Source organism: Penaeus monodon, chromosome 44 (genome assembly GCF_015228065.2).
Source record: "Penaeus monodon isolate SGIC_2016 chromosome 44, NSTDA_Pmon_1, whole genome shotgun sequence".
Lineage (NCBI taxonomy): Eukaryota > Metazoa > Arthropoda > Malacostraca > Decapoda > Penaeidae > Penaeus > Penaeus monodon.
The window spans coordinates 6,177,561-6,190,480 of record NC_051429.1 but is presented as its reverse complement, the minus strand read 5'-3'; the positions used below and the strand labels follow the sequence as shown (position 1 = coordinate 6,190,480).

The window sequence follows — 12,920 nt, the reverse complement described above, 5'->3', positions numbered from 1 at the left end:
CTCTGGGCGTTTTAAAAGGGGGCGCTAACGACCCTGGAGTTGACCGGTTTCTGCGGCGTCCCGCCAGGCCAGCATTCGGGGGGCGACTGGTCCCGCGGCAAAGGTGCTGGTTCGCGGGATCTACGGGGGGGCCCCTGGCGGGAAAAACCCCCCGCCCTTTACCGGGGAAGGGGTTTTAACCCTTTTCTGACAAAATCTGGGTTGGCGGGCCTATAGCGTTCTTCATGACGTCCTTCCCACGGCACCTAAGGTGATTTTATTGTTGCTCCCGGGTTTTCTCCTTCGGGGGCCGCGTGGGTTTCCGCTGAAATATATAGTCGGGGGCCAGATATACACGTAAGGGCCCCGAGCAAAAAGAAAAAAAAAGGAAACAGGGGAAGAAAAGGTGTTAATTACCACAAACCGGGTTTTATTTTAAAATTTGGGCGGTTTTTAATTTTGGGTTTTTTAAAAAATATTTTCGTTTTTTTATTTTTTTTTGTGTTTTAACTTTCAAAAAGAAAAAGGAAGAAAAAAAGAAGAGGGAGACTCATTAGGGCCCGGGGCGAAGACCTAACTTGAACTACCCCCCGTCTCTGATAGATATGAAAATAGATAAGGGAACGACATCGCGACCCGGGGAAGATCTATTTGAACCATAGCCTTCACAGATAAAAATAGATGTAATTTTGTAATTAATACGAACCATTTTTTCCGCCCCGGGACAGACAAAAATGCGGGCTAAAGAGAAACCCAATCATAATCTTTACCCCGGCCCCAAAAGCCCGCCCCCACCCATATTAATAAAAAGGGGTCAGGGGCCCTTTTGACCTGCGTGGGGTGAGTAAACAGCTAGCTTTAAATGAGAGGGGAACCAGAGTAAACCTCACACAGAGAATGAATCAAAAACCACGAATTTTAAAAAACGTTCATTTAAAACAAAACTGATACATTAGCAATGCTAGCTATTTAAGATTATTTCAACTACCACTTTTGAATTCAACATGTAAGATTGCGACAGAATGAAACCATAAATTTGAAGGTACATAAAACAATTTTTGCAAACTATTTAGAAAGCAAATCTTCTCGGGTCCCAACCCTAAACTCCCGAGGTACATGTCTCCTTTTTGCATGCCAGACCTCTTAAAATCAAAACCGGGGGGATCCTAAAACCCAACTCCCGGGTATATGATTTGGGGCAATTTCGAGCCGGGGAAATTAAATACCCTGTTTCCTTCTCGTACTGTGATTGGGCGCTCGCAAAATTCCCGAAGATATATAAATTTTCACGAATCACACAAACCTTGGGGGGTCCCCAAAAACATGCAAGCCCCTTAAAGGGGGTGAAAAAGGTGTGATTAATAAGCGAATAATAAATTCTACCCTTAAACCCTATCCTACTTTAAATTTAAACGGACGTAACCGGGGGGCCCACACCCGACTAAAAGGAGCCGAACGAACGAATAACTCTCGAACAAAGGGAGCGCAGATCAAATTAGGCTTTTACGCAACCCGGGGGCAATATGGGGCCCAATTCTGTGAAAAAAAAATTGATTTGGGGAAGATCCTACCCTATTTCAAATTTTAAAATGTCTTTAAACCTGTTTTCGCTCTCCCGCCGATAGAACGTGTCCCCCCAAAAGCAATGTAACAAGGGATAGGGTTATTTCCCAAATTTACGGGGAAACCAAGGGTACCTTCCTACCCCCCTCCCCACCGCCCGGGAAAAGAAAAAAGTGGGGTTCGGGTCAAGACGGAAAAACCCTTTTTCTAACCCAAAAGGGGACCGCAAAAAGAAAAAAAAGGGAGGGTTCAGGTCGGGGTGGGGGGCGGGGGTTTTAGGAACGAGAAAAAATTTAAAGGGTTTTTCGTGATAAGATAAAATCACAAACCAAAATTCGTTGCAGATAAAACAATATAAATTTCTAAAAACGAGAGAAAATAATTAATTATTTAAACCCTAACGAAGATTTCCCCTTTTTTTATTGATCAAAATACTCATGCACGGAAATGCGTTTCCTTAGGTGGAAGAATAGGGGAGACGTGCCTTTGCTGCATTAGCCCCTTTTAAAACCCAAAAAAAAAAACAAGGGCTTAAACCTGTATGGAGAAAAGGGAAAAAAATAAGAAAAGGGTCCCCAAACGTGTATTTCGTTTTTTTTTTTTAAAAGCCATGTCTTAAAGGGGGGTGGGAGGGGTTTTTTCCCTTTCAAAGGGTTTTACATTAAATGCGCCCGGGAAAGGGGACGCAGCACCACCCCCCCCTTTAATCGCGACCTACAACTTGTCAAAAGGGGAAACGCCCGGCGGAGGTCACGGTCACCTCCCCCGAGAAAAGGGGGGGCCCTACCTTAGCGCGTCGGGCGCTGGTCACGAACTCTCGGTCAAACGAGGGCATATAAAATGTGACCCCCCGCCCTCGCTGAGCGGTGGTTTTTTATTTGGTCCACTTGGAAAAAAGCCCGGGTCCACGGGGAAACCCAAATGGAAATTTTCCCATCCGGGAAGAAAAAAGAATTATCCAAATCTTTTTACACACACACACACCCCACAAAATATATATATATATATATAAATATATTATATATATTATATATTTTATATTTATTATATATATTATTATATATATATAATATTAAATTTTGCTTTTTTTTTTGTTGTAAGGTTTATATATATATTATTTTAAAAAATAAAAAAAATATATCTTAAAAAAATATTTAATATTAATAATAATAATAATTTTTAAAATTTTTAAAACCCAAAAAAAAAATATATATATAATATATATATTTTATTTCTTTTTTTTTTTTTTTATATATATATATAAATAAAAAAATATATTAAATTTTAATTAAAAATTATAAAATTTAAATAACATCTATTTTTTAAATAGAAAAAAAAATATATATAATATATATAATATATATATATATATATTTATTTTAAAAATTTTATATTATATATATATAAAAATAAATTTATTTATAAAAATTTTTTAAAATATGTAATAATATATATATTTATATATATGATATTATTATATATATATATATTATATATATATATATTAAACATTCCATTTTTTTAAAAAAATTTAAATTATCTTATTAATTTAAAATTTAAAATATATAAATTATAAATTTATATATATATTATATTTATTGGGAAAAACCCTTTTTTTAAAATTTAAAGTTTTTACTTTTAAACTAATTAAAAAAATATATAATTTAAAAAAAGATTAATTTCTTTAAAAATAACTTTTTAGTTGTATATCACCCTGGGGTTTTTGGACAAAAAAGGGCCCAGGGTTTTTCCCGGATTTTTCCCCTGGAAATTTGGTCAAGTTTATCAAGTTACCCTTCAAAGGAATCCCATCGAAGGGGGGACAAATCCCCCAGCCCCAGCCTTTTTGGAAATTCCGGACCCAAGGTACCTTTGATCAAGGGGCCATACAAGTCTGTAAGGGCCGGGTTCCCCCCCTTAAAACCTGCCCCCCACCCGAAAATAAAAGCTAGCAAAAACAGCAAGGAACAATTGTCCCACCGCCCCCGATGCCCCCAAACCCCCCTCCAATTATCTGCACCCCCGACTTGTTACCCGTGCTAATCTTGAAACCCTTTTTTTTCCGGAGTCATTTTTTTGCAAATATATTAACAAAGTCTAATACTGTGATTTGTGCTAATATTTAAACTTTATTTCCCGAGTCATTTCTTGTCACTTATTCCAAACGCGTCTATATCTGTGATTTTTATATTTTATCATGCCTAAAATACTGTGTTTATTGGGAAATTATAATATATTTTTTTATCGTATCAGCTGCTGTTTTTGACACCAACCTTTTTTTTTTTCTCTATGTTTAAATATTAGAAATAATCTTATACCCATCACAGCTTATACATAAAAGTATATTTATATAATTTAAAAATTATTTATATAAAAACAATATAATTTTATATATACATACCATATTACTATATATATATATAAAATATATATTATATTATATATATAATATTATATTATATTTAAAGTCTAAACCAAAAAATTTTTACAGATATACATATAAATGTAAAACAAAATACACATAACAAACATATACATTAAAACCCTATATCCCTGTCCTGTGTTTACATACCCTATTTAAAAAGATATTAAAAATCTATATTTTCAATATTTTTTTTTTTCAAAAAACTTTTCCTCTCTCCATATATATATATTTTATATATATAAAATAAAATTTTATATATTATATATATATATATATATATAATTTTATAAACTTATATATAATATAATATATATTATCCTATCTATATATTTTTGATATTTTTTTTTATAAAATTTTTATTTTAAAAAATATCAAAAATTTAAAAAAAACAATAAAATAAAAATATAAATTTTTATATTAAATTTTATAAAAATATATATATATATATATATATAAAATATATTATTATATTATATATATTGTTATATTCAAATAAAAAACCCTTTTACTTCCCCCTAAATATTTTGTTATTGGAAAACAATCTCAAAAATATATTTTTTCAAAACATTTTTTAAAAAAAAATTTTAAACCCCAAAAATTGAATTTTATAAGAAAGAAAGGGAAACATTTAAGTGTTTTTTAATTTAAATATTAATAAAAATTTTAAAAAATATATAATATATATAAAAAATTTTATATATAAAATTTAAATATTAAATAAAAAAAAAATTTAATCCCCCTTAAAAAATACAAAAAATTTTTTAAAAGGAAAACCAAAATTTCCGAAAATTAGATTTTAAAAACGACCTTTTTTCCCCTCACCAAAATTTTAACCCCTTTTTTCCCCTTTTTTAATTTGGTTTCTGTTTTTCCCCTCTTTAAATTTTTCCCTTTCCCCCTTTCTCCTTTCCCTTTCCAAAACTCCCCTTTTTTTATTTTTATTTTTTTTTTGTTTTTTTTTCCTTAAATTTTTTCCAAAGGAAAACCGATTAATTTTAAATTAATAAATCAACTCTTAATTTAAAATTTTGATCTTTAAAAAATTTTTTTTGATTAAAAAGAATTAAAACCCCTATCAAAATCTATTATTTTATTTTTTTTCTTTTTTTTTTTTTATTTTCTTTTCCCCCTTTTCTTTTCTTTCATCTTTTATTTTTTTTCTTTTTTTTTTTTCAACCCCCCTTTCTTTTCCTTTTTAAACCTTAATTAATTGTTTTTTAAATCCCTTTTTTTTAATGCCTTTTTATTTTTTTTAAAACCAATTTTTATTTTTTTTTTTAACCCAAAGGAATTGAAACCTTTTTTTTTTCGGAGATGCAAATTTTTATTAAATTTATATTTTTTTTTAATAAGTTAATTTTTTTTTTTTTTTTTACCCAAAATTTTTTCCAACTTTTTTTTTTTAATCCCTTTTTTTTTTTTTAAAACCCCATTTTACTTAAAAATTTTTTTAAATCCCTTTATTTTTGTTATTTTTGATGTTTTTTTAAAATTTTTATTTTTTTAAAACCCAAGTTATTAAAAAAAAAAATTTTAACCTTTTTAATTGGGTTTTAATTTGTTTTTTTTTTTTTGGCTTTTTTACTTAAAAGTATTTTTTTTAAATTTTTTTGAATTTTTCCCCCTTTTTTAACCAACCCCCAAAAAAAAAATTATTTTTCCCAATTTTTTTTAAAAAATTTTTGAAAAAAAAATTTTTAAGGAAACCCCCTTTCCTCTAGGGAAAGTTTTAAAAGGTTTTTGTCCTTTTTTTTTTGGTGGCAAAAACCAAAAAGCCATTTTAAAAAAAAAAAAAAAAAAAAAAAAAACCCTTTTTAAAGGGGGGTTTTTTTTTAAATTTTTCTTTCCTTTTTTGAAAGTGACTTTTTTTTTTTTTCCCCCTAACCCTACCAAAAAAAAAAAAATCCAGGGGAAATTTTTCGTTGGGGAAAAAAAGGGAAAAAAAAAATTTTTTTAAAAAAACCCCCCCCAAAAAAAAAAAAACCCCCTTTTGAAAATGAACTATTTTTTAAGAATTTTTACCGAATCTTTTAAAAAAAATTTTTTCCAAAAAAAAAAAAATTTAAAACTTCCCCTTAAAACCAAAAACCCCTACCCCAAAAAGTGTGCAATTCGTTTTTTAAAATTCCTTTAAATTTTTAAAAAAAAAAAAAACGGGAAAATTTGAAGAGGGTACGGCCCCAATTCTCAGTAAGTCGGCCATTTTTAAAAAAAATTTTAAAAAAAAAAAAAAAAAAAATCAGTTGCAAACTATTTTTGGACGAAAGATATTTTTTTCAAACCCCCGAAGACCCCCTATAAAAGGTATTACAGCGGCTGAGAAAAAAGAGCAAAGGAAAAAACTGTTTCGAGAAAAACGCGTTTTTAATGTTTGCGCTTCGTGCGCGTTAGAAGGGGGTCCTAAAAGAAATTTTCCCCCTAAAAAATGAAAGAAAAACATAATTTTTCTAGTTACAAATCGGATTAAAAGTGTAAACTTTCCCAGTTTTCTCTACATACTAAAAAGGGATCAATTTGATCGGGTTCCCCTTACTATTTAAAAGTAAAGAACACGAAGCCTCCACACCAATTTAAGGGTTTATCCCATGTTGTGGGGGGCCCCCTCTCACTTCTTACGAGAGTATTACCGCCGTTTTTTTTTTGCCCGGGGCTACCTCATAAGGTTCCCATAACAAATTTCCCGTTCTTGCCAGCCATTTTAAACCAAAGGGTTTTTGGGGTTTCAATAAAGTAAAAAAAGAACAAGTAAAATTTTTTTCGAGCGAGTCGACAGAGCGGGGCCCAATTGCACCCTCCTTTTTCAACTTTTTTCTGGGCACTGAGGCTCGGTTGTGAACTGAGTGTTTAATAAGAGTTGCCTATTAAGAGTTATTATTATCTTCTTTTCAGGAAACAATAAAAATAAATTTTGCCTATAAAACTAATAAAATAAAACATGACTGTCCGACACATTACATTACGGGCGATGCGCAAAGTATATAGGGGGATACATAAAAGCTGTATCTTCTTTATTTTTTCATATTTTTTGTAAAACCCAAAATTCTGGAACATCAGAGGAATGTTGCCAGAATTTAAAATATTTTTTTTCAGAAATATTTTCTTTGGTCGAAAATTTATCGTTTTCCCCCGGGGGACCCTCCCCATAAATGCCGACAACCCCAAAAAGGAAAATCACACGGCTAAAAAATTCAAAATTAAAGATTGTATCCCTTTTCTTAAACTTGCCAAATTTAAAAAGTAAAAGGAAGATGGGTAAAAAATAATGAAAAAATAATTAAAAAAATAAAAATATAAAAATGTATTTAAATAATAAGATAAATTTAAAAATCTAAAAAAAATAAATACTTAAAAAATAAATAATAATAAAAAAAGTAATAAATTTCAATAAATTTTTTTTTTTTTTCTATCTATTTTTTCTATGATGTATTTATTTTAAACTATCTATTTATCTATCTATCTTTTCTAAAACTTTTTTTATCTAATCTATTTTTCTATCTTTTCTAAAACATTCTATCTATCCATCTTTCCCTCTTTTCTATCTGTCCTCTTTCTATCTATCTATCTATCTTTTTCTATCTACCATCGATCTATGCCTTTTCCCTCCATCCTCTATCTATCCATCTATCTGTCTATCGTCTATTTTATCTAACTATCTTCTATCTATCCCTTCCCCCTCTATCTCTCTGTCTATCTATCTATCTATCTATCTTCTATCTATCTTCTATCTAATTCTATCTTCTATCTATCTTCCTCATCTATCCTTATCTATCCATCATTTTATCCTTCCACTATCCATCCTATCTATTTATCTATCCTTTTATCCATCTTCTATCATCTATCTATCTTGTCTATCTATCTATCTGGGGTGTCTATCTGTTTATCCATCCCTTCTTTCCCTCGATCTATCTATCTACTTTCTTACTTTTCTTTTTAAACTTTTCTTTTCTTACCTCTTTTTCTCCTCCTTAAACCCCTTCTTTATATTTACTCTTCTTTATCTTTATCTCTCCTTCAATCCTCTCGGAAATCGAGGGAAAAAAGACAAAAAAAAAAGATACTAATGATTAACTAAAATATGATTTTCTTGATGTTGAAGGAGACGAGGCTGTCGCTTTGTTGCCGTTCGCGTAAGTTGAATCCAGATTAAATTGCCGTTCGCGTAAGTTGAATCCGGATTAAATTGCCGTTTGCGTAAGTTGAATCCGGATTCAATTGCCGTTCGCGTAAGTTGAATGCGGATTAAATTGACCGTTCGCGGAGGGAATCCGGGTGTGGTATATATTTATATATTAAATACATATCTATATATATATATATATAATATATATATATATATTATATATATATATATTAATTTATATATTAATGTATTAATATACAAATATAATATACATATTTATTTACGTATATATAAAAAATACATGGATATATATATGTATATGTATGTATATGTGTGTGTATACATAAACATGTTTATATATCTATAAATTTACATATATATATATATATTATATATATATTATATATATATATATATATATATATATATATATATATATATATATATATATATATATATACATACACACAAATTTTTGAAAATACTTAAATATATGTATGTATATACATAAAATACATACGTAAATATATGTATATATATACTACTGGGCCCATGGTAATACATGCGCCTAGCCAGGGCCATTTACTCCTGGGCCCATGGAAATACAGGCGCCTAGCCAGGTCTCTGCCCCCTGGGCCCCCGTGGCATTCCATGGCTCCATCGCACTCAAGCTGAGCTCCCTCACAGCTGAGAGGTTTCTTTCAGATTAGTCACCCATAATTCCCACGCTATATATTACTGTATTTGCCCCATGCAGGTCGTACCTTCTAACCTGCCGTGAATGCGTGGTGGATTCTGTCGCCCAGGCCAGACCTGCTACAATACTGTTCTATATAGTGATTTTATAGTTATTTTAATATTGATTAATTATTTGCGCTGGGAGGTGGCGAAGGAAGAGCCCACCACGGTTGACGATACAAGAACTGTTCTCATATCATGTTCTTATGTCAATCATTTTACCGCACAAATTCCCTGGAGCCTTTCCCTGCCATTGGGGTCAAATATGTGGGTTTTCAGTAGTTTTGGCAGTGCAATTCCCATAATTCCTATATATTTACGAGAGATTGGGATCCATCCATACCAAAAATCATTGTGATCAGTTCAGCAGAAGTTTTCTATATATATAAAAAAATTATCACCATTTCGCTACTGTGAACACAGTGGAGGTTTGTTTGTCTTTGCCGGAGCACTAACAGGAGAGACAGTTTGCGAGTGGCAGTCGTTCCACACCTTTGCCTCGTGATTTGTTACTAAACCTCAAACTAGACTTAAGAATGTAATTAATTTCTGTGCCGGAAAACAACTGCATACCAGCAGCAAACTACGAAGGGAGATTCCACTCCGGAGAGAACTGTTTCGAAAGGCAGAGTCAGAGTCGAAGCTTCAACTTTACCCAGTTACTTATGAATCTTTTTACCTAATTACTTATAAATCTTTTACCCAATTACTTATAAATGTTTTAACCAAATTATTTATAAATCTTTTTACCCAACTACGTATAAAAAGAGGGCTGAGGTCCAAGGTAGGGCTGATCCCCTACATTGGGCACCAGTCTCCGTCTCCTAAGCTCCCCTTCGACAACGAGCAAGGGATTAGGGGAGTTTGGTCCTGTGATAACAGTGAAGCAACCAGATCCAAGGGGTTAAGATTCTATTGCAGTCTATGCAATGTCCATAATAAAATATCTACATTATTTTTTATTTTATTTTTTAAGGTGGAAAGGATTCTACAAAACTGACCAAGGGGTACAGATGAACATAAAGGCTGGACACCCCCGACCTAATGACTAACAAAACTAATAGGTTTTTCAGCAGCTTCCAATCATGTGCTCATAAATAGCAAACATGGTTAAGCATGTATCAGTATTTGGGGTTTTGCCTTTTATGCATATACAGACACACAGACACGTATACAAGGACATGAAAGCTGGATGTTCTTCTGTGTTCCTCTCAGACTAACACAAGACATTGAGATGAAAGCTTGGCTTACATGAATTCAAATGGTTTATCGCTTGTGGGCTCGGAGAGAAAGAAATATACATGAATAATAAATTATTTATGTGTAGATAATAACAAGGGTTTTTATACTAACAGTGAGAGTAATAATGATAAAAAACATACAAAAGGAATGGAAACCATGGATAGATTTAGTGACTTAACCGAGTGTACATTTATGTGTTTGTATATAAATGAATATATATATATTTATATATATAATATATATATAATATATATATATATATATATATATTATATATATATATATATAATGTATATATAGATTTATATAATATATATATTATAATTATATATAATTTTATAATATTATCTATTATATTATATATATATATATTATGATATATATTAGTGATATATAAATATGTGTGTGTGTGTGTGTGTGTGTGTGTGTGTATACATATATGTGTGTGTTTATGAATATGTATAAAAGTGTAATATAATTATGTGAAAATATCCATATAAAATGTATATTACATTAGTTAAAAGCCGCACAGCCAAACCCTCACACATGCTGATGACCATTGTCAATGGAATGTAAGGATATGGATTTCTAATGTTCATTATAGTAGACATATGAGGTATGAATGAAAATGGATAGCTTCACATGCAACAAAGGCATTTAATGCACTTTGATTATTTCTGAACTAGAATTACACATGTATTTCTGTAGATGTAATGCAACGCTTCAAATATATATCTAGTGGTGCATATATTCTTTTCCATGTATGCCCTCTTCAAGATGCTAACAATAAGTTATCCTGAATTCTTTCTCATGGTATTAGAAAACTTAAATTGTAAACTAATATATTTCAGACATATACACAGACAAATGTACGCGCAGATACAAATATAAGTGTGTGTTTGTGCATGTGGACTCAATATATCAAAATTAATTCCTTGAATCCACTTATATTTCCTTAAAAAAAAAAAAAAAAAAAAAAAAAAAAAAAAAAAAAAAATATATATATATATATTATATATATATATATATATATATATATATATATATACTACTTTATATAAAATACAAGAAGTTTCCTCCTGTAATCTTGATCTAAAATCATGCTAGAAGTCAGAACACTTGTGTATAAATCAGCCAACGTCTTCCACATCTGTGACTTTATTGATGACGGGAGAAGCATCTTCTTTGAACATTGTGGACATTCGTGGCCATCTTTCTAATCACCCCCGGTCAGTGATGGCTGTGCATGTGGATAAAAAGGCAATGAAGACTAAAACACAAGTAATATCGATTAAAACTTGATCAAACTTGACAAAACTACATATCAAGAATAACATATACAGCACAAATCAGAAAAAGATAACTTTTAATATCTAAGAAGCATCTGGCTTATGGCTTATCCTTTGTATGTACTCTCATGTGCTTTACTAAATTACCTTTCAAAGCAAAGGCCTTATTACAAATCTCACAGCAGTATGGCTTCTCTTTTGTATGTACTCTTATATGTCTCACTAAACTAGATTTCTGTGAGAAACCCTTATTGCAAAACTCACAGCTGTATGGTTTCTCCTTCGTATGTACTCTCATATGTTGTTTTTGGTTAGATATATTTGAGAAGTGTTTATTGCAAATCTCACAGCTATATGGTTTCTCCTGTGTATGAAGTCTCATGTGGCTTACTTGATCACCTCTGTATGAGAAGGCCTTATTGCAAATCTCACAGCTGTATGGCTTCTCTTTTGTGTGTACTCTCATGTGGGTTACTAGAACAGATTTTTGTGAGAAGTTTTTATTGCAAATCTCACAGCTGTATGGTTTCTCTTTTGTATGCACTCTCATATGCCTTACTAAATGGCTTTTCAAATAGAAGGCCTTATTGCAAATTTCACATATGTATGTCTTCTCCTTTCTATGCCTTCTCATATGAATCTCTAGATTACCTTTATATGAGAAGGCCTTGTTGCAAATCTCACAGCAGTATGGTTTCTCCTTGGTGTGTACTCTAATGTGCGCTACCAGGTTACCTCTCTCAGAGAAGGCCTTATTGCAAATCTCACAGCTGTATGGCTTCTCCTTTGTATGTGTCCTCATGTACCTCAACAGATTCTTTTTACATGAGAATGCATTGTTGCAAATTTAACAACTCTCGTGCCTTTCAAGATCACTTTTGGATGTAGTGTCTTATTGTAAATATCAAAGTTGTATGGCTTCTCCTTTGTGTGGACTCTCATGTGAATCCTGATGTGATTCTCTTTAGACAGTTCCTTGCCACAAACCTCACATGCAAAACATTTACTTGTGGATTCCAATTTTAGTTGTGTATCCTCCTTCAGTCTTCCCTCGTACATCACTTGAACCCCATCTGATGAACACGTCTTCCCACAGTCCTTAGCCCTAAATGGTACTTTTGACATGTCATTACAATCCTGAACCAAGTTACATGAGTCTTTTGCATATGATTTATGTCTAAGATCAAGAGGATTATGAAGGAAAAGATTTTCACGTATTACATTCACGTTACACACTTCATTTCTCGGTTCATCTCCATAATCAAGTGGTTCCTCCTTTATTTTCAAGCATGTATCATCGGTGACATCTTCGCTGAGCTCTTCTTTGACGCTGACTCCCGTGCTGGATATTTCTTTACCCGTGAATGGGGCCGAAGGCATGTCGTCACCGGGGAAACTCATCATCACCCTATGAACGGAAAATAGAACCAAAATAACAGACTGCTTTAACAACAATGCTAAAATTAAAATCTTAACCAATACAAACTATACACATATAAACATATATATACAGAAAATTATATAATTATATATATATGATATCAATAAAAAAAATTATAATATA

At 31.4% G+C, this 12,920-nt stretch overlaps 2 protein-coding genes across 2 annotated transcripts; both read right to left on the bottom strand.

The window, feature by feature from the left end:
• Window positions 1-11,130: 11,130 nt before the first annotated feature.
• On the bottom strand, window positions 11,131-12,185 carry LOC119568486 (zinc finger protein 271-like). The gene has a single exon (XM_037917020.1). The coding sequence runs from the start codon at window positions 12,156-12,158 to the stop codon at window positions 11,457-11,459; it is 702 nt and encodes a 233-aa protein (XP_037772948.1). The 5' UTR covers window positions 12,159-12,185; the 3' UTR covers window positions 11,131-11,456.
• LOC119568578 (zinc finger protein 233-like) lies at window positions 12,164-12,736 on the bottom strand. Its single transcript, XM_037917122.1, has one exon. It carries the CDS (start codon window positions 12,734-12,736, stop codon window positions 12,164-12,166), a length of 573 nt encoding a protein of 190 aa, XP_037773050.1.
• Window positions 12,737-12,920: the final 184 nt, after the last annotated feature.

Bases quoted from the DNA above. Each gene is read 5' to 3' on its own strand.
- LOC119568486 (XM_037917020.1), bottom strand. From the start codon at position 12,158: ATGAGGACACATACAAAGGAGAAGCCATACAGCTGTGAGATTTGCAAT.
- LOC119568578 (XM_037917122.1), bottom strand. From the start codon at position 12,736: ATGCCTTCGGCCCCATTCACGGGTAAAGAAATATCCAGCACGGGAGTC.